At 37.4% G+C, this 21535-nt stretch overlaps 1 protein-coding gene across 3 annotated transcripts in view; it reads right to left on the bottom strand.

Annotated features, from left to right (window-relative positions):
• Positions 1 to 3237: 3237 nt before the first annotated feature.
• CPLANE1 (ciliogenesis and planar polarity effector 1) overlaps positions 3238 to 21535 on the bottom strand; it is a 58500-nt gene continuing 40202 nt past the window's right edge. For 2 of the 3 annotated variants that reach the window (XM_026865912.1, XM_026865913.1), the window contains exons 37-53: positions 21189 to 21243; positions 19995 to 20099; positions 19419 to 19511; positions 18251 to 18363; positions 17796 to 17994; positions 17297 to 17538; positions 15553 to 15646; positions 14491 to 14652; positions 13136 to 13166; positions 11612 to 11743; positions 9620 to 9785; positions 7857 to 7918; positions 7263 to 7427; positions 5995 to 6107; positions 5569 to 5652; positions 4193 to 4362; positions 3238 to 3777 (exon numbers count right to left, since the gene is read on the bottom strand). In XM_026865912.1, the coding sequence (XP_026721713.1) occupies positions 3634 to 3777; positions 4193 to 4362; positions 5569 to 5652; positions 5995 to 6107; positions 7263 to 7427; positions 7857 to 7918; positions 9620 to 9785; positions 11612 to 11743; positions 13136 to 13166; positions 14491 to 14652; positions 15553 to 15646; positions 17297 to 17538; positions 17796 to 17994; positions 18251 to 18363; positions 19419 to 19511; positions 19995 to 20099; positions 21189 to 21243 (2130 nt within the window). In that variant the 3' untranslated portion in view covers positions 3238 to 3633. Of the gene's footprint in view, positions 3778 to 4192; positions 4363 to 5568; positions 5653 to 5994; positions 6108 to 7262; positions 7428 to 7856; positions 7919 to 9619; positions 9786 to 11611; positions 11744 to 13135; positions 13167 to 14490; positions 14653 to 15552; positions 15647 to 17296; positions 17539 to 17795; positions 17995 to 18250; positions 18364 to 19418; positions 19512 to 19994; positions 20100 to 21188; positions 21244 to 21535 lie in introns of those variants that run through there. The other variant, XM_026865914.1, reaches the window with a different exon arrangement.

Here is a 21535-nt window from a genome sequence, read left to right as displayed (position 1 = left end):
GGAAGTGTTCAAGGTCAGGTTGGACAGGGCTCTGAGCAATCTGATTTGGTTGAAGATGTCCCTGGTCATTGCAGGGGGGTTGGAACTAGATGACCTTTAAAGGTCCCGTCCAACCCATTCTATGACTCTATTCTAGGGTCTAGAGGTAAGAGGCTAGAAAAAAAAAAAAAAACCAACAGGATGGCAAATATGAGGCAGACTCAAAACTCAACTAGTAGAAAGATTGTGAGCTGAATAAAGAAGAAAAATCATAATTACAAACATCCTCATTTTCCAGTTCCAGGTTCTCTAGTTTAGTGTTTCTGGAGAATCCTAAGCCTTCAATTTTGAATCTCTGTTGGGTTTCTGTGTGTGGCAGGGTGTTTTGGTCATGGGGGTGGTGGACCCCTCTGAGAAGCTGCTTGAAGCTCCCCCAGCTCCAAGTCAGACCCACCTCTGGCAAAGACCAAGCCAGTGAGTGATGGTGACTGCACATCTGTGATGAGATGGGAACTTGGAAGGAGTAGGAGTTGTGAGGAGGAATTGCACAGAGGACACCTATGCAAACACCGAGGACAGTGGAAGAAAAGAAGAGGAAGGGGGGATGTGGGCCAAAGCAGAGACTCCCTGCAGCCCGTGGTGAGAGGGCAGGCTGTGCCCTGCAGCCCACAGAGGTCACCAGTGGAGCAGATGCCCACCTGCAGCCTGTGGAGGACCCCGTGCCGGAGCAGGTGGATGCACCTGAAGAAGGCCGGCACTCTGAGGGGAGCCCCAACTGCTGTAGTTTGATGCTGGGAGGACTGCAACATGCGGGAGGGACCCACACTGGACCAGTTTGTGAACAGCTGCTACCCTATAGGAAAGACTCACATCAGAGAAAGTAAGTTCATGGAGGTCTCCTGTGGGAGAGACCCCACACTGGATCAGGGCAAGAGTGTGAGGAGTCCTCCTCTTAGGAGGAAGGAGAGGCAGAAACCACGGCTGATGAACTGACAACCACCCCCTCCCCATCCCTTGCCCCCCACTGTGCTGCTTGGTGGGAGGAGGTAGAGAAATCAGGAGCAAAGCTGAGCCTGGAAAGAATGGAGGTGTGGGGGCAAGGTGTTTCTAAGCTGTGTTTGTATTTCTCACTGTTGTATTAATCGGAAAATTAATGTTGATGGTGTTCAAATTAAATTCTTGTTCTTCTTCCCCTAAGTCTGTCTTTACCCATGACCACAATGGGGGAGTTACCCCTCCTTCTCCTTATCTCAATTTCTTTCTGAGCCTTTTGCTTCATTTCATACTCCCCATCCCTGAGGGGAAAGGGGTGAGAGGCAGTGCAGTGCTCAGTTGCCCTCTGGGCTTGAACCATGACAAACATGACCATGAGAGGAGAACCCACCACCCTCTTGTCAGCTCATTCTCACCCAGGTGGTGCTGAGGAGCCAGACAAGTGTCACTTAACTAACGGCTGGACTAGATGATCTTCCAGGTTATTTTCCAACCTAGATGATTCTGTAAATAACTTATATTTCAACTCTGAAAGCTTGACTTTGATCCTGGAAAGTTAGTAATAAGGCAACTAAATTATAAAACAGGTCAGATTTGTAATGTACAGCGGCATTTCAGCCAGAAATCTTTACTAAGGCATTAGAGAAAAAAGTATTTTAAATTTTCTTCCAAAAGGATGCAATGATTTTAGGAGTTAATGGGTTTTAACTTGACTGACCCTTATAGCTTCTGAGAGCAAACACTCCTGGTGGTATTAATATTTCAGATCTTGATTTAGAGATTGGCAGAAATAAAAGCAGTATCTGCTCCTCTCAGAAAAACACATACTAAAAGCTTTCATCTCAGGCCCTAAAAAGAAAATCATGATGGTAGAAAGGCAGGAAAACTTCCCTTCAGTCTGGAAGCAGCAGGGTTGAGATAGTTCTCAGTGATCCTATTCCTACATGTCTGTGTGAGAGCCGAGAAATCAGGCCTGTGAAAAATTAAGACAAACAGCCTGGGAAATCAAAAGTTGAGGCTGATTGAAGATTTGCCTCAAACACTCCCAAGACAAAACCATGAGTCACAGGGTGCTTTCTGTGGAGGCCGAAGCTGATAAGGCTGCCCGATGTATCTGGGGGAGAGAGCCCTGTGGAGACGGGACGGCTCTGCTCTGGGGCACCTGGGCAGATTTCAAGGGCCATGTGTCCGGTGAACGAACTTTGCTTCATTATCCACGAAATGCATATTAAAGTTGACACCCCGCAATATGCTAACGAGGGCTGTCATGATCATGCTAGTGACATCATCCCATGAAACACCTTACCCCTTCCCGTACATGGGATACGTAGGTCTGTGGGTTGACCTAGGGGACGGACCCAAGGAAAGTGGGTATAAATCAAAGGGGAGAAGAAAGGGCTCTCTCTCTCTCTGCCCCTCTTCCTGTGTCCCCCCCTGGCTGTCCGGAGAGAGCAGTGAAGCAAAGACGACGGATGCCAGCGAAGAAGATAGCTGCCTCCTGGAATCCTCGCCGGCAGGAGCAGCGCAGGAACCCAGACCGGTGATCTGTACTCCCCCATTCCCTCTATCTCCCTCTTTTCCTTTTTTCTGTTAAGAAATGTAAAGCATATTATATTGCTTGCCACAGCTTGCTCTGTACTTAGCCAATTATCATGTGTTCAATTAGTGCATTGTAGGTAGTTAATAAATGCTTGAACTTGGAGACTTGTTGTCCGCTCCAATTGGGGATTTGCGAATCTGAGTCACTTGTCCCCCTCGCTGGAGCGGGACGTGACAGTCTGAGAGCTTTTTCATGCTGCTGTCACTGCAGGTACAGCTCTGCCCAGGCCCCTGCTTCTGCCCTTTTAGTTATTTGTGACGCTATGGATGAGGAGGCAGTTAAAGAAAGGATTTCCTTTACCACTCTTAAAATGAAATTAACTGCTCACGTGCATTTTTGGTTCCTTTAGCACCCGATAAATTGCTTGAAGAAAGTGGATGAGCCATCTTACTGCGCAAGCCCCTCAGTAAGGAATGGCCCTTACTTTCACTTGTATCCCAGTGCTGCACCACCCCAAATAGTATTAAGGAGTAAGATACATGATAAAAGACTGTAAGGGTCCTTCAGACAGCTTCAACACCCTTTTTATAAATGGCATTCATACACTTTGATTCTGTATTTCTGGGTTTAAACTGGATTTAAAATACCAGGGTAGTGCACGTACACATGTACAGTCACAGTGATGACAGCAAAAACAGTTCTCTGTAAATCACTTTATAGCAGAAACTAATAAACTCACTTTTATTAAATCAGTTTATCACAATTGTTAATTTACAAAAATAACTTAATCCATAATGATATTAAATACAAATGTAAAACAGTTGTGCGGTGCTCTTAGAATAAAAATTTTATGTATTTGAGAGTGGCAAAGAAACAAGAATCTCCATCTTGGCTAAAGACATGGTCAGCATTTACCAACAGCATTTAGTGCTTGCTGGTTTGAAGACCTTTGAAAGAAAGCAAACTACATGTTTAGGAATTGAATTTCATCAAGGCAAGACTGAAAGTAGAGAGCTTCCGTGCTGCTTAAGAAAAATACCAATGCAAGCCTCAATTATTTTAAAAAATGAAACCAAACATGAGAAGCTGTTTGAAACTGCTCAGCAGCTGCGAGATTTTGTTCACGTGTCTTCCACATCTGCTACCATAGCCTCAATTGCATTCCAGTCCAGTTTGCTGAGGATACTTCCCGTGCTTTCAGAAACACCATCTGTGTCGATAACGTCTCCAATGGGAGAGAGACTCACAGGATGCAGCGCAGAGGCCTATTGGATGAAAAGATGAGCTGAATCACTGCAAATCATTCATGGACAAGACCTCTGTGCAGCCAGCAGAAATGATCCCACTCTTCAAACATGTCCTAATCAAGTTATGTACCTGATTATTCTGCAACAAATGTCGTTTATTTTCCAATTTATGCACTCCCATTCGCATCCATTGCCTGGACAGACAACATGCCTGTACAGTTGCTATAAAGAACATTCATTTTCAAGGCCCACAGGAATGACTTTGCTTGTAAAGACAAAATGTATTAGCTGTATTGAATCACTATCATTTATGTCCCTCTGCATCTATCTCACCCACACGTTTTGAATAGAGAACGATGTTTTAAATAAACCAGAAGTAAACAGTGGTAAATTGCAGATATCAAACCATTCCTAGAATAAGTAGACATCCTACCTGAAACAAGGAGTCATGTGTATCTTGAAGTATTCTTTGGATATCATCAGGCACAGTCCAAGGACTTACTATGTCTCGATCAGTCTCTTGATCAACACCTTCTGTCTCAATTGCAGTGGCAACATGTGGAGGCTTTTGTTTTGATGTTCTGCTGACTCTTTGCTCAGCAGCTGAGGAGAATACACATCAACCATAGCACTGTAACATTTCTGGCTGTCATCTTCTGAGTATCGTGAAACTTGTCCAAGAACAGAAGCTCCAAGTTCTAAGAACTGAAGCTGTGTGTAAACACATGTTAAAACAGCATAACCCTTATCTTGAACTGATGTTGGGTTATGGCAAGAAAATGCTACTGGTCCCTTCCAGCCTCATGCTCTGAACTCTCTTCCCAGGACAGAACACAAAGTAGAACAGGACTACGCATGGTGCCTACAGCATCCAGTTCCTGTAGTGCAGACCCCAAAAAAGGGCATTGCTACCTTATTTGATAGAGGAGTAAAACTATGTAAATTCTGGATTTGTGCCTCTTAGAAGACATGGAACTTTACTGAAGCCCTAAGCAGTGATGGGATATAATCCATATAATGGGAGAAACAGGTACAAGAAAGTGATGTGAAATCAGAGAGAGATCTACCTGTGTATTTAGTTTAAAAAGAGAACATATGGAAAGGAGGAGGAAAATGACTTCTCACACATGTAGAGGTGAGTGATTCAGGAAAAAAACCTCCGCTCTATCTACTTACTATTGCTTCTCTCCCTTTTCAGTGTTGCCAACTCAAATAAATCATTTAACCAGCCAAACAGGATCTCTACTATGCCACTAGTATAAGGTACAAGGGAGAATGGAATCAACCCACAGTAGTTCCCAAGTTTCAGACTGATTCTCTCCTCAATCTTTCTTGGTCTGATCAGAAATTTTGCTCTTGTAGTCAAGTCCTGCATCTGTTCCTCCTGACTGGGAGGAAGAATCTATGTGAGGCAGCTTTTGTGGATCCAGACCTACACAGATAGGTGTAGGGAAAAAGGATCAAAGACAGACTCAAGCCCTCTGTCCCTAGTGACTTCATAATGCTTGTTTCAGGAAATCACTGGAATCTAGCACATTTGTTTGAGTAATCTTGGAATTGCCATCTGACTAAATCCATTCAGGAGGTAAACAGAGGTGATTGTTTAAAATATTTTATAAGTTTCTAATTAAAGGGATTTTTATGTGGGGGAAAACTGATGATTTTTATTCTTCTAAACTAATGCTGAATCTGAGGTGTGTGTTGCATAAATTCTACCCAGAATGTATTCTGAAATGTGTTCTCTGTGTCTTATTTTTCCCTTGTATTATGTAGCTGAACAGTACTCTGTCATTGTTCTTTGTAACTTACAGTGTCTAGAATTAACAGGACAGTTTGCAGCATTTCTTGTTCTTCCCCTGGAAGTACTTTTCTGTGGTAGCATACAGGCATTTCCTGAAAAGACACAGAAAGCATTTCCCGTTAGGTGCAGTAGATCAAAACTACTCAAAAGATGCTTCAAATTTTTTATCTCCGAGCTTGATTCGGAGATTATGCAGTGCCCTTGCTATGGCAAATTAAGCTACTTTGGATTTAGAAAGAGATGGTAAGGAAAGGTAACTGTCATCATTTGACAGGCCAATGACAGCACAGTTACAAAACTCTCAGGACAGGAAATCTCCAGGATTACAAATCTGACTTTCTACATAGATATTAAAGCTCATCCCTCCCAAAATCCAGTAGTAACTTGAAGATCATCTTCAGTATGTGCCTTCATTAAGAAAGTTCTGTTCTTACCCCTGGACTGTGTTAAACCAAGAGTTGGGGTGAAACGGTGTATTTTCTGATGAAAGCTGGATTTGGCAGCAATTCTGCTCCTTTCTGACACAACAGGACTGTTTGGATACTCTCTACAACAAGAGAAAAAAAAAAACAAAGGCCAAATACTTACCACTGTCTACCACATACCATTCCTCCACACAACTTCAGTCTAACAGGGCTTATTCAGATGAGGCAAAAAGGCCACAGAAATCACCTTCAAGCCCACTTAGCTGAGGATCAGCATCACACGCTGCTTTTAGGGCCAATAAGCCTCAACAGAATCAGAACTGCTGGCCATCACAGTGCAGACATACCAAACTGGCTTTACAAAGAGCCAGTTTAGGTCCAACAAAATTTATTAGTTTGAAGTTACTGCCACTCCTAAGGTGGCTTCCTGCATGATATTCCTTAGCACTTCTGATTCTGCAAGGGTTCATGTCTTAAACTGTTCTTGGACACCAACAGCGGGCTCTGCACAGCACCGACTACATTCAGTTTAATGCTCTATCCTGGAATTCTGCCTATTAAAAAGAGATGCAGAAATATTTAAACCTGGAAGTTACAGGATTACCTGAAGTACACAGTTCCTCCGATTATTCTGGAAAACATAAAATCATGTGTAGAAGAATAAAAAGTATAGTGCAATACACACCTGGATTACACATACACACATGTGACATTAATGCCAACAAGTAGAATAAATTAAAAAAAACTTATAATACTTAAATATCATTATCTCCTCAATAGGCAATAAGCACCAAAGTGCAAAAGAAAGAACAAGTACAATTCTACATAATAAAAAAGTCAGAAAGGAAGAGAATAAATGTGGAGTTTGCTGAACTTCAAGTTATCTATATGCATGCACAGTAGTATTTTTATTTGCTTCTTGCTTGTTACTAGATGCTCTTCAGATCATTAACCATGTTGCTAGCTATAGGCCATTTGAACTGCTGTTAAGTGGAACGGCTTAGGACATTGATTACAGCTCTGACTCTGGAGCTGGCTTATTCAATGCTCTTAAAGGCATTTTTAAGGCTCCCTCTAAGATTTGCACTAATAGGTGTAAGACTAGTATAGGAACTTAAAGGCTCTTCTGATCCAGACAAAGTGTATCTTTGATTCTGTCAGAATAAAAAGCTTCTCTGAAGCTAATCTTATACCAACTAGATAAAAATTGCAGGCAAATTTGAAGCATGATAAAGACACAAATACATCAGAACATGGTTAATGATTAAAATTCTTACCCTTTAGTAGATGCCACATGTCCTTTCCTGTACTCTTGAGGTGATCTAGTCCTACACGATGGTCTACGTTCATTTTCAGGTAACACCACTGTTTCAGGTAACATTTCATTCATCAGAGAAAGGGCTTGTGTTATTCTCATACTGTGATGTTCAGATAACAGGGCTCTATAGAGAAATAAAATCACATATTAACTCATGCTATCACCCATTTAATTGCAGCTGGTTTGTGTGTCTTGTAAGGCTACATGGTAACCAGAATACACATTTTTGCAATTTATGAAAAGATATACTAGCCTTTTTAAAGATCATTAGCAAAAAAGCTAAAATATTTATTAACAATGGGTTTGACAGAATGAATGAGTCAATGTTGGAAAAAAAAAATTGCATTTGCAAAAAGAAAAATAGAGTCAAAGGATGATACATGCTCAGAGTTTTCCTAAATGGTAAAGCAAACATTAATTTGTTATGCTTTTGGTTGAAATGCCACTCATATCTGAAGTTTCATAGACAAGATAGTTAAAACTACCTCTTCCTTATGACTGAAAAATTAATACATAAGTAAGAATACCACAGGTTACATTTACAGCAACTCACCTGTCTTTTTCTTCTTTCTTCTTCTGGAATAATTTAGTATCCTTTGAAGTAAGACTACAGCGCTGTGCAAAAAAAGTATGATAATCATTAACTTATTCTGTATTGTGGTCCCATTCCAACCTCTCACTATCAATATACAGACCTATTTGACTTGAAAGTTACTGTTTAAGACACCATCCAGAATGAAAAACAGTATGAAAGCATATGGCTTTAGCAGGAAATTCAGATGAGATTGTGTCTGTAAATGTTCAGTTTCTAAAGGTATACTGATAGCTTGCAGTCACACCTTGCATAGCTCATATGCTTAAAACATCAACATTCCTAAGGAGATGCCTTCATTGTCATGCTCAAAGTTTCAAATGACCTCACCTTCAGTTTCCTAAATTATCACTGACGTTCTTAACAATAACTAATTTAAAAAACAGGGCAAGGTTGCACATTGACCTGTGTTTGCTAGAGTACAATTTTAATATTTTAATGTTTTTTTCTAAAATAAAACCCCAAACACTAAAAGCTGAGAATCCCTCCATCTAATGATTTCAGGAGAAAAGCCTGTAACAAAAGCATCAAGTATACTTTTATGGGTTGGCAACACAGGAGAGATGCAGGACCCATTTTTCCTAAATCACTTCTCTCTACACATGTAGAAAAGAACAGCTGGATTCAACTCTGAAAGACTGATTATGACCAGAGCAAACACTGTGCTTCATAGACTGTATTTCTATTACTCTTTCTAAAAGTGAATACAACTGAATTACTTCATGACAGGGAACTTTTCTGTGTTACATGCTTGCTGCTTGGGAGTTAAAACCAGCAGAGCTTCAGCATGGAAGAATTTAGTGTACCATGCATCCAACTGATGGGTAAAAGTACAGGGATATTTGTTGCTAGGTCTCACCTCCTTTAACCTTGGGGCTTCCCCTGACTCAGCAGTGTCTTTTCAGGTCCTGAAGGTATCCAGGTGACATGCGTATACTGAGACTTAACATGAATTAGGATATTATTTCTGAACTACTTTCATAGCTTCTTTTTCCTTCAGTTATTTCCAGCACAGTGGAGATTAGAAGAGATGTATCAGGCCATAAACATGTTTTTACTAATAAAAAAAAATTAAAAAGTTCTGGGAGAGAAGTGATTGTTTGCTGAGTGTGTATTGAAAGCAGCCTTCAACAAAAAAAGTCATCAGATACTTGAAATATATGCCATGAAATAGATGCTCTTAACATCTCTGCTGACACTCTGCAATTGCATGCACTTCTGTGTGTGAATGACGAGGATGGCTGCCCTCAGCATCCTATCGTGTTCATAAAGGATGCTGGCATATGAAATCTGCTTTTTAAATTCATTGGGGGTTTTGGGGAAGTGCGGGCGAAAATGAAACAATATATATATAACCACATCTTTTCAACTTTTGTAGTTATCATTCCCTGACAAAACACAGCTTTTATCAGTGAATGTTACAGCTATGTCCTTTACAGTCAGGGGGCTACCTGAATTTAGAGCTGAAGGACAGGTCATAACTGCCACCTGCAGCCAACTGTCATGACTGTGGTCTGTGAAGAACGGGTATAGTTGCTCGCTGATCACTTCTGACACAACTATGGCCAGTTCCAATACAGTAAAATTATACATATAAAAAACCAACATTCAAGCAGGGGAAAAAAAAAAAAAAAATCACTAACAGCCTTTATACTACCTAACCTGAACAATCAACACTTGTACAATACATAACAGTTTCTCTTCAAGATACACAATATTCTTACCACATTCTTTCTTAGATTGAATGGGTTATGCTCTTTCTGTCTTTGTTCATCCAGTTTCTTCATATATTCTCTCATTCTTTCCTTTTGCTTTCTCTTCATCCACGCTTGTATTTCTTTCTTCTTCTTTTCTGTTTTTTGAGAATGTCTAGCAGCAGAATCATGAACCCTAAGAGCAGTCATAAATGGGAAATAATCTAGCACATCCTTTAATTTACAAACAATGGCAGCTACATGATATAATAAAAATACTTCAATCCCTTTAAACTTCTGACTCAGCTGAAAACATGAGTAACAAACAATGTGGAAATTTTCTTCTGTAAATTTTACTTCATAAAATCCTGGCACACAAGTAATTTCCAAGACAATTCCTAAAATTTTTCTTCCATTTGTCAACTACATTCAGATAATAGGACCAAAGTTTTAAATGTGGACCATCTGTTATTGTCTTTATAGGATAAACGGCACAAAAAAATGCAAGTCGTTTTGCTTTGATCTTTCACTTTTAAGTGTGTATGGTGTATCTAAAAAGAAAAATAGACCAATAAGATTCTATCATCCTTTTTGATCCCTCCTTTCATCCTGAGAGCTCCTGTACAAAGTAATATTAAAAACACTAACTCAGAATACTACAGCAGCAAAACACAGCCAATAAGAAATGCTAACATAACTTAATCCTCAAGAGTTCTTCAAAAATATTTACTAATTTCCCTTGCAATAGGCTTTAAGGTAAGTAGCTAGGTAATAAGTATTTTATTCACTGTAAAACTAAAAGCACTGATCTAAAAATTAAATAGGAGATTTTTCAAGAGTAGTGTTGCAATTTTAAATGTCTCATTTTTGCAGCCCATTTTGAAACTTCTCTCATTTTCAAAACTGGCAGGCACTGATAATTCCAGAATCAACAGAAAATATGAGTGTAGCAAAACAAGGTGTCTCTAGTAGCTGCAGTTCCACCAGAAGCTTATGGATTGACGCATTAAAGCTCTCCAGGGATTAGAGTAACTTTCACACATTTGAAAGTGATTTTCTTTAGGGCAAAGGAAAGTGTCATTATCAGAATTATTCACAGTCATATGTGAAAATAAGTATGTGAAACTGAGCTGACTTTAGGTCTTTGGTCAAATTTGATTAAATACTACTTGAATAAATTCTGAAATTTTCAGTAATTTTGAAAATATTCACATAATTGCACAAAACAGTCCAGCTAATAACATTTATGTGTTGATGTAGCAATGATTAATGTTTTTGGAATTCTCAAAGGATCACATGGACATTATAATCTGTGCACAGATTTAGATGTGAAGCTCAATTTTAATTATAATTCAAATAAACATTAGACCAAGTAAACCAGAGCATTACACTCAACTTAAATGAGTCACTAGAACATGCTGAAACAGGTAGCTTAAACTGGTGTGAACCACTGCACCAGTGCCAACAGATAGTTTGGCATCCTGAACAGCTGTATTTCTGCCTTGTAAGCAACTGATACCACAAACAGAAGTAGGAAACAGCTGTAATTTCAACCTATTTCAGCAAAGGACACAGCTGATTGTGCAACTGTCAGGAAGATGTAGAAATCTTCATCAGGGAAGAGAGCATGACAAGCTAGAGTCTGGGGCTCGAAGCTTCTGCTTTGGCACTGACATGAAATTTCTATTCTATCTTTCAGAACTGCTTTAGAAGGCTCCAGTCCCCTTGGTTGAAATGAATCTGCTGTACATATAGAGTTGTGCTCCAGCTTATACCTGGTAGAAGAAGGAACAAGCAAGTAGGAAGGAAAGAACTTTAAAACTAAAATAATAAAAACCTATTAGCAAATTCAATAATAACAGACAGAAAAACAGTGGCTATTAAACAGTTCTAATCTAGTCCCGTTAACATCAACTCAAATCCCATGCTTGTTTCCACTGTTTACAAGGTGTGAGCTGTGAGAATAATAACCAGGGTTAAAATGAATTAACTAACACATAATAAAACCAGCCATGGTATTACCTAGAGATTTTCTTAGCTGTTATTTTTGTAAAGTCCAGCTCCGATGGAGAGATGCCACCTTCTACTACAAGATCACTAATGATGTCAGTAACACCACTCAGACCCGTAATTCGCAGGGGATCTTCCAAAGAGCTTAGGGGGAAAAAAAAAATGTTACTAAGTAGAACATGCCTATAAGAACAACAAGCTAAAATATTTCCTTTTATGCTTAAAATGATAATATTCAGGCTGTTTTACCAGAAGTCTTTGGACTGGATTTTCTTCCCCCTACATCTCACTGTGTTAGTGCACATAAGCAATACCTGGATAATGTGCGTAGATGCACTGTCTTTTTAAAGTTACCAGCCATCGCCTTAGCTTTGCTGTCATCATGTACACTTTACTCAAATCTACAGATCCCACTGTGAATGGGACAGAACGAGTGAGACCTGAATATGTCAGGGGTACTGCAGCAAAGAAGGCTTTGAATAAACCATAGAGAAACATGGCCCCATCCAGAGCTGAACTGCCTGAGCATCACTGGCGTGCGTGAACGTGGCTGGCCCAGAGGAGGCCAAACCTGGCAGTCCAGAAGCACCCACAGGGTTTGTACTGCTGCCCGTGCTGAGATAAGGCTGTGGGATGCTAACAGTTTCAGGAACCCCAACTCTCAATGACCTTCTGATCAAGAAACAGTGAGAGAACAGTTTAACCTAAATTCTGCCCATTTCTTTCCTCTTTTAGTCAGTTGCTCTCAATAAAAAACATATATCATGTAGTTTATGATTACAAGCTACAGTTGCTTCAAGTTACTGCTTAATGCAAAAAACACCATCTGCTGAAGATTACTGCCTCACACCCATCCTCAAGATTATATAATCATTCCCCAATCTGCTTCAGTCACAAGCAGTTTCACTTAAAATACTTCAAAAATAAACAGATCCATTTGGTTTACTGCTATGCTTCAAGCAAAATAATCAAGGCAACTGGGTAATTAAGCAGAATGACCAGGAAGAAAGGGAAGCCAGCCACTGTTCTCTACTGCAGAACTGGATCCAGAAGACTAACAGCAGTTAACAGTAAAAGATATGTATGATAGACCATTTTACTTAATGTGTAAGATCATTTCAGTTTTGAAATGTTCAGTCTGCTGCTTTACATTGTTCATATGGCAAGACTTCAAAAACTTTCTGGTGATGGCTAGCCTCAGTAGACGACTATTAGCGGCAGTTACATGTAATTGTTCAGGAACAGTGCTTTGGCAAATCGGAAAAATAACAAATGCACATAGACAACAGCAGCATCAACATTAACAGCTGTTACTTGCAACTAGAAAGCAACTTTGAATGCTTCTGCTGTTTTTGTATGAAGTAAATCTAACAGGTACTACTGAAGTCAGAGTAAATACCTGAAATTAACTAATAAACTGGATTCTATTCAGTCTGAAAATGAATGCCTACATGACAGTTCCACCTTGACAGTCCCCTTTTGTTAAAAGTTTAAAGTAAACAAAATTTTCAACAAAACCTATGTCCAAATACATACCTATCACACAGATCTTCACATACATGAAAGCCTGAAAGAGAAACAGCCTTTGTTAACAAAAGCCTTGCACTTGTACACAGACTAGTAATAGACATGTTAAACAGCCTGCAGGATAAAATACAGAAATATATCAACCTGAATATGCTGACATTAAAAATAAATGAGTACTGTACACAGGCTTAATGACCTGTGAGAGAGCATGTCATCAACTGTCATGTTAAGACAGAATCTTCACATTAACAGCTCCCTGACTGACATGGATAGGAAGACAAGATCACTGTTGTCTTCTGCCATGATCAAACTAAGCTTAACAGTTCCACCTAGACAGTGTTGTATTGAACATTAACAATTGCCAGTCACTTGAAGAAGCCAGACTACAAACTCCTGGAATTCAGGAAATGGAGCTGAAGGGCATTATGGATGTCAACTACAGTTTTATTAGCTTGCAAGTAACAAGTTCATACTTAAAGAGAAAACTGTAGGGATGTTACTGTTCATAACATTTATCTGGGTGTGCATGCCATCTGAAATTCACTTCTGCTGTATGCAGATGTAAGAACCATGTTTTAACACCTTTTAAGATACATTGCAAGAAATGTGACTGTCAAAGGCATGTTCACCTGCATAAAGTGTATGTCATTTTCAGAAGCTTGAATGCAAGCAATGCAGGCAATACGCAGATACAATAAGACACTCTGTTTTTAAACACAGGCAACAGGTGTGATTTTTCTTCTTCCTTTTAATGCTACTGCAGTCATCATAATTGCAATAAGCAATTTATTGTCAGTTTCCAAAATGACATGAGGCCACATAAAACAATGTTTTAGGACACAGCCAGTAGTTACTGTATAATGATAAAAACCAATTTATTTGCTGATGTCAGTTGGATTTAACTGAGATCTTACATCTCTAGAACACAGGAGGATGACAGAGAAGACAAAGAGAGCTTTGGGAAGAAGCTGAGAGTGTTCTGGGCACTGTGCCTATTTATATTCACATACACTTACTAAATAATTACAAACCAGCACAGTGATGGAGTTCAGAAATGAAGTTATACATTTTCTTTCAATGGTGAATTTGAGTGCAAGTATAATTCACTGCTGATCTGTTTTCAAAGCTTAGTGATGCTGTTCCATCATTAACATATAAATTTATTATCAATGCACATCCATGAAGCCACTCAATAATCCAATCTAGAAAGACTGACAACTGACTTTTATGAGCTCAATAACATTACATAACATTTGGTATAACAGCAAAGAGAAAGTGTTACACCAGGAAGAAAAGGTTTATTTATTTTTAAAAGGAGAAAAAGGGTGAAAGTATTAAAGCATTAAAAGCATTTAAGATTATACCAGAAGATGACTTTATGCCATTGCGAAAGTTAGAAGCAGAGGCTGAAGAGGCAGGAGAGGACACTTCCAATGCAGTATAACTGGGTACAGGATATTCCAAGTTTAAACGATCCTTTTCATCATCTGTAATATCTTCAAAAATCAGGCCCCTCAAATAATGTTCTGATTCCACGAAAAAATAATACAGTAATTAGTGTATATGAATAAAAAAACCCCACAATGCAAAAATTATCATTCATATATATTTGTTAGTGGCATATTTAGTTTATCTGTTGAACCTAGAACAACTTGAACCTAGGTAAGATGTGCCTTGCTATGAAAGGGCAACACCAGAGCTGTGCTGTATGTATCAGTCCTGTACACGTGAACTAAAGGACTGAAGTATGAGTTGTTCTGTGTGAGGCTAATCAACATCTTAAGTATTGTCTTACACAGACAGCTGTGATTTGGTTCTACACTTGCCTTCATATTAACTTTGTAAGTAGATTAGACTATGTTTTGGTATGAATGTAAAAGGGACCTGAAGCATGTACCCCATTCAATACATCAGCTCTAGCAAACAGTTAAGCTGATGTAAGATTTTAATAAAACCACCAGATATTACAACTAAATAGACATGAAAGATATATGAAAAAGGTTTTTTATATACACAGTGAACACTGAGGACAAATTTAATATCCTTTTATGTCAGCAAGCAAAGCGTTCATAAGCACCATGTTTTGATTTTATGATACAACAGAAATACACGCTATTTTCTTCAAAATTCGATACACAACACAAATACACACTATCATCTTCAAAATTCTATACCCAAGTCCTGCATTGTGGTTTTGGAAAAGATCAAAGTATACAAGTATTTACAAATGCATTTTTGTTGAAGCAGTACATGTAACATTCAGGTTTTCTAGCTTTTGATTTTGTTTCTCTCTCATACTTTTGATTGTTGGTGCATATTTCAGTAACACCTTTTGGGATTGCACTAAACTTCAGTGGTAATTAAAAGTTAGTGAAGTTTAATATACAATTGCAAGTTTACTATCCTTCTGTTAACTGAATACATACCATCACCAATGATTCTGTCATCTTCAGAAAATGAAGGACGAGTACCAAGGTCTGAATTAGCAGCCATTTCAAAATCTTCTATTATTTTCACTAGCTATAAATGAAACCCAAAACCTAAGTAATGATACATTCTCTTCAAGGTACTTCTGAGATTTACATCACAAATATTCATGCAAAGTTTGCTTTAAATACATTTTCCTCCTCTGAATCTTATAAACATTTTAATGGAGTATCCTTATTCAAAACAAAGAAAATATCTCAAGAATCAAAGTAGCTCAAGTAGATTTATCTAAAGGGTTCAATCTTCTGGACTTTTTCTGAGAAAAATACATATGAACTGTATTATTCTTGTGAACAGTTTTACTCCTATTGATCACATTATTTTTATTTTTAAAATAGCTGAAATTTTCCAATATATCTTATCTAAAAACCATAGAAATAAAAATATTTCCATATTCTTCGTAAGTCAGGAGTTTCCTGAACTTTAAAACTAGAGAGTGAAAACTAAAACCAAGCAGATTATCAGAATCATGTTCAGTAAAATGTCTCAAAGGCCAGGTCTCAAAATTTATTTCTAATACATGAGAAATTGTTATAAATGGAATGACCAACTGGTGTGCACTGAAATAAAGGAAAAAAAAGAAAATGTGTTTCAGAATTTAGCTAGATATCCAGAAGAAGTTTTAAAACCCAAATGCAGTGAAATGCTGAAACAAAGAAAGGATATGTGAAGATTTTTCTTCACTACAGGCTCTCAAAAATCTGGCTGGATAATCACATTGATGAAGGACATAAACTGATCCAACTTAGTGTAATAACTGTGTGTAGGCAACACAAGGAGGTCCTTACATTTCTGTGAATATATGGAAGGACAGGCAATGGACACTACTAGTTTGAATGATTATAGAAGAAGTAGATGCTGTGAAATTACACAGTGCTAATGCATTTATTCTGTATTAAGCCATGTCTCCAGGAACTGGAAAATGACAAATTTTTGTGATGTGCAAGATAAATTTTTTTTTACTAGCTGGGTAAAATCAGCATCTACTGGCTCAGTCTTGAATTAGTTACTCCCAGTTCGCTCTAAACTTAATAAAAAAGTCAAAGTAACGTGAAAAAATAATTGCCAGCACTCCCCATTTCACATACAACTATAGTCAGCCACACCTGAAGTTTTGGGCAAATCAAACTAGATGTAGTTTTAAGAGGTCAGTCTCTTGAAAATTTTTGCTTTTTATCGTTATCTCTGTCATGACCCATAAAATAGTAATTCCTGAATTATACTTAAGATCATCTGAATGCAGTATGTCCAAAATGCACTTTATTTCTATGTTTAACTTTATAAATATGTTAAAAATGCAAATATCTTATGAAATAAATATGAACTGGTTCCAGAAATAGTCACATGAATAGTCTAAAGAGGTGTAACTGCAGAAATCTTTGCCAAAAAGGTGTCCTGCTCAGCCTGAACTTTTTGTGCTATTTCGTGTTAACAGTTACAGAAAAATTAAATAGATTCTGCCCATTCACTAAGAACATCACCACTCTGGCCAGCATTTGGTCCATTTTAAGTAACCGTGTCAGCTAACAGATGCATGTGAAAGAAGTGTATGTTATTCTCAATCTCTCTCAACATATACTAAGCAGTGAAAATACATCATTCCTAAACATAAATTTTGTCTTCAGCGTAAAGAAGTTACAAAACAAATAGTTTCAGACACAACAGTTAGCAGTAAGAACTCACCAGTTTGGTATTTCTGAAATCCTCCTCCATATTTTCTGTTATGTTCTGTAGAGTCTGTAACCGCATGTACATTTCCTGCTGCTTTGCAGAAAAGTAATTTTTGCCAATTACTTTGGACGGAAGCCCTGAAGAAGGAGTAGTTCTGTCATCTTCATGTATTACGTTCCAGGTTACACTATCTCTAGCAGAAGGCAACTCCTTATCTTCCTTTTGCACTGGGCTTGACACATTTTTCAGATCATCTTGAAATAAAAAAAGAGCGCACCAACATCATTAAATAAACTTCAAAATTGTAAGTACTGCAAGTAATTAGGCATAGATGTGCTGTACATTGCTGTATGCTTCAGGAGGCAGGAACTCTCACAAAGGAAGTCAAATGTATAAAAGTAAAAAAGCACGATGTGAGTTGGGGAAAGGCTGCAGGTTTTCTGTGGGAGTTAAGAGTATGACAACAAAAGTGTATAATTTTTTTATCTGATTTAAAAATGAAATGGTTTACCTTTCTTTTGAAGTGCCTTGGGTGGAACTGCATTAATAACAGAAGCTGCCATGTGATGAAGTTTTTCAGTAGATGGAATTTCAAACTGCTCATTCTGCTGTGCAGTAGCTATCTCTTCTGCAGACTCAGGTATCACGGGCAAATTGTTAAGGATATCCTTGTCTTCAATGTCAATCACACTGATATATTCATGTTCACTCTAAAAAAGAACAAACTTATGAAGAAATACAGGATGAGTTTTGTATACATTGTTTACAGTACACTGGTAACCATTTTGTGTTTACCTTTTACCACTTTGAGTTCAAAGTCTTTTTGTTTTGGACACAAAATAACTACAATCTTCCCTACAGTATTATACAATGACTCATCCAGATATAAAGAACCCAAATTTGTGAGGTAAGACAGAACAGTATACTTAAAATGTATTTTAACTCTATGTACATTGGACTACTAACCAAACCAGATGCATGTGACAGAAAGGATGGTAAGGGTGTCTCATTCACTTCAGTGGGTAGTCTCAGGTTTAAATACATATCTGGGGGTAGTATCTCAGGGGTAGTAGTTGATTCTATGAGAAAAAAATAACAGCATTATATTTACAGTAAAAGCCATGAAACCTCAGACAAACTATATGGAAACAGGTCTGCATTCTCTAAATAAGAAAAGCTCTGATTAGCATCTCCTTTTAAAAATAGACAATGTAGCTTAACAGGATACTTGAATATTTGCTTCTAGCAACAAATTATTAAATAATTTTTCATGTTGGTGATTAATTAGCAGAAAAATACTCAAAGGATCAAAATCAAAGCAACATACTGCTATCTAAATTGCTATTAATTTCCAATTCCCTCCCAAATAGGTTAGAAAAAAATCTGCATCTTTACTTGATCCAAATGATACTACTCTGCTAGAAAGACCTCTAATAAACTATCTGCAAAGAAGTCATGTGATGTAGAAAATACTTGTCCACATGGAAAAACACTGTTGACTTTTAAAAGAAAGGAAAAAATAATATGCTCACTTGGTACCACAGGGAAAAATCTTAGTACTGAATTCTACATAGCACAATTTATCAAGGAGAGGGGAGAAAACTGAAACCAAAATAAATTTTTAGTCCAAAATCAGTTACCTTCTATTTTTTGTTCTACAAACTGACCCAAAAGATGAGTGATTGAGCATAAAATTCCTACTTGAGACTGAAACACTGTCACTTGCAATATAGATATTACACAATTTAGCAGGTCCATGGAACAACCATACAATTAGTTGAGCTACTACAGCTCTATTTCATGTGGAGCTGTGATCTGTCTTAACATCCCACTCGTTGATCTATCTGGTCTACATAACACCAACCCCCCAAGATTAAGCAGCACTAAAACCAAGCTAAAATCCACACTTCTACCCTCCTCATCCAGCAATACAAAAGCATAGGTCAATGCACCATGAAAAATTGCTGCCAAAATTTTCATATAGTATTATTTCACATTTGGCCTCAAGAAGGCAGATGAATTAGCATCTTCTTACCTATATCCTGCATTAAGCTACCCATGGACAAAAAAAAAAAGTATTATTTTTATTGACTTCCTGAACAAAAAATGAAGTTGAGAAAGACTGAAGCCACACCTGACACAGGAACAGACATGACTGATTCATTTTTTTGGACTTCAGAAACCTCATTTCCATCACTGATTCCAACATCCTGATATGAATTGAGTGCTTGATAGGAAAAAAAAAACAAAACCAAAATTCATTAATTTAAGGAAAGACACCAATGAATATGTTACCTGAATGTTATGTTTCTGATTTCCCAACTTACAGTCAAAGCAAAATTGGGGTAAGAGGCAAGAAAATTTCAGTCACATGTGAAATGTTGTCTAAAATACATTTTAAAAAAGTCAAGCTAAGTTAAAAGGAGCTTTCAGAAAAAAAAACACTGCAGAACTTACAGAAAGCATGTAGAGACTCTTACATAATTGTATCAGTAATACTTTTTTTTTGGTAATTATTTTAACTAATATTTTATAATTCATATTACAGTATCTGCTGGTTTAATACTTTTTGAAACAAAAAGTTACAGTGCATAAAGATGTTATTCTCTTTAAAAACTTACTCCATTTTGGAAACTGACCCAATATCACAATTAACAAGAAGCAATACCAGAAATAGCTGGTTACTGTAGGTCACATAGGTAGCCCTTACCTGGGTGAGTATTTGTACTTGCATCTTGAGTTTCTGCTGTTTTTTTTTCTGTGGAAGCCATGTAATGTACATCTGCTGAAGTAGTAATTGCTTCCCCCATTGTGTCTAAAATACGATAACACACAATAGGTGTCTACAAATAATGCACGAATTAGAAACCTATGAAACCAATTATATTAAGTCAAAACTAAGGGCTCCAACAGATTTATCTATGCATTTCTGACACATTAAATTTTAAACCTTTCTCCAAGCATACTTCATGAATGATTTCAAGAAAAGTTTCTACTACCTGCTTTATGTGAATATACAACTGTACTGAAACTTACAATGTTATACTGAAGTAATATCAAGGCTCAGTTTAGATATGTAATTTTTAAATTCAAAAATCTATTTCATATTTTAAAAGCGGGGAAATATTTATTATGTGTACCTTTACTTATTGAAGTTTATATAGAGCTTTGCAAGCCAGTATTTCTCTAAGGCCAAAGTTCAGAGAATGGATATGGAAAGTGTATTTTGTCCTTGGATAGGACTAAATATTGTGCTGAATTAACGTGCTAGAAAGAGGCATAACTTTCTATATGCACGGTCTTCATTTGCAATCTAGAAATACTATAAACATTAATTTTCTTTTAAAAGAGCATTAAATTTCATTAAATTGTACTATGGAGGCAAGTAAAATTGGAATAATACCTTTTAAAAACAGATAGAATTTGAAAGCATTGTTTACAGCATTCTTCTGATGAATCACATAAGCAGAATCCACTGTGAACCACAGTTACTAAAATTTACTGAACATACTGTTATTTTATGAAATACATTGTTTATAAACAAATACAAGACTATAACTTATTTTTCAGAAAAATTAAATACTTCTATAATTCTCGGGAAAATTATTTCGAGTTTATAGATAATTAATATAGGATCTTAGATTTGTCTGCATCTCTCTCTCTACATCAATCCCCTAAAAACTGACTATCCCCAAAAAAGACTGAGTATCTGTTGCACATTCTGAAAGGTCTTCGTAATTTTCTGGGGAAAGGTCCCATAAGCCATTATGCTGTATTGCCCACAGATTACAAAATTTGAGTTTTTAAACCTATCGATGATTATAGCATTTTCCTTTGAAATCTAACAAGCTTCTGTTCCTTATTTTATTTAAGCACTCAAAGCATTAAAAAGACTTGTACTTGCCCACTGAAATGAAAAAACCATCCTGAAGGGAAGATGTAGATTTTCCTTGTTGATCCTAATATAAGGAGAAAAAGAATTAGCTTTAAAAATAGTTCCAATGACAACTAAAGGCTTTCCTGATACTGTTAAATTTTCTGATATACCTCCTCTGAGTAACAATTTGGGGAAAAAAAAAAAAAAATCACTGTAACATACTTTTCTTACCCCCTTTTTAAATTCTTCTGATCCATTCCAACTTAGTGGAACTACTACGTAACATACTTTCCCATAGGTACCTCGGGGTGATTTGCAGTAAAACAAATTCCTCACTCTTTCTTTGACTATACGCTCTCTCTGCTGTACCATAA

The sequence above is a fragment of the Athene cunicularia genome, assembly GCF_003259725.1.
Source record: "Athene cunicularia isolate RWA chromosome Z unlocalized genomic scaffold, athCun1 chrZ_part1, whole genome shotgun sequence".
NCBI lineage: Eukaryota > Metazoa > Chordata > Aves > Strigiformes > Strigidae > Athene > Athene cunicularia.
Note: the sequence above shows the minus strand (reverse complement) of the source record. Positions and strands in the feature narration are given on the sequence as shown.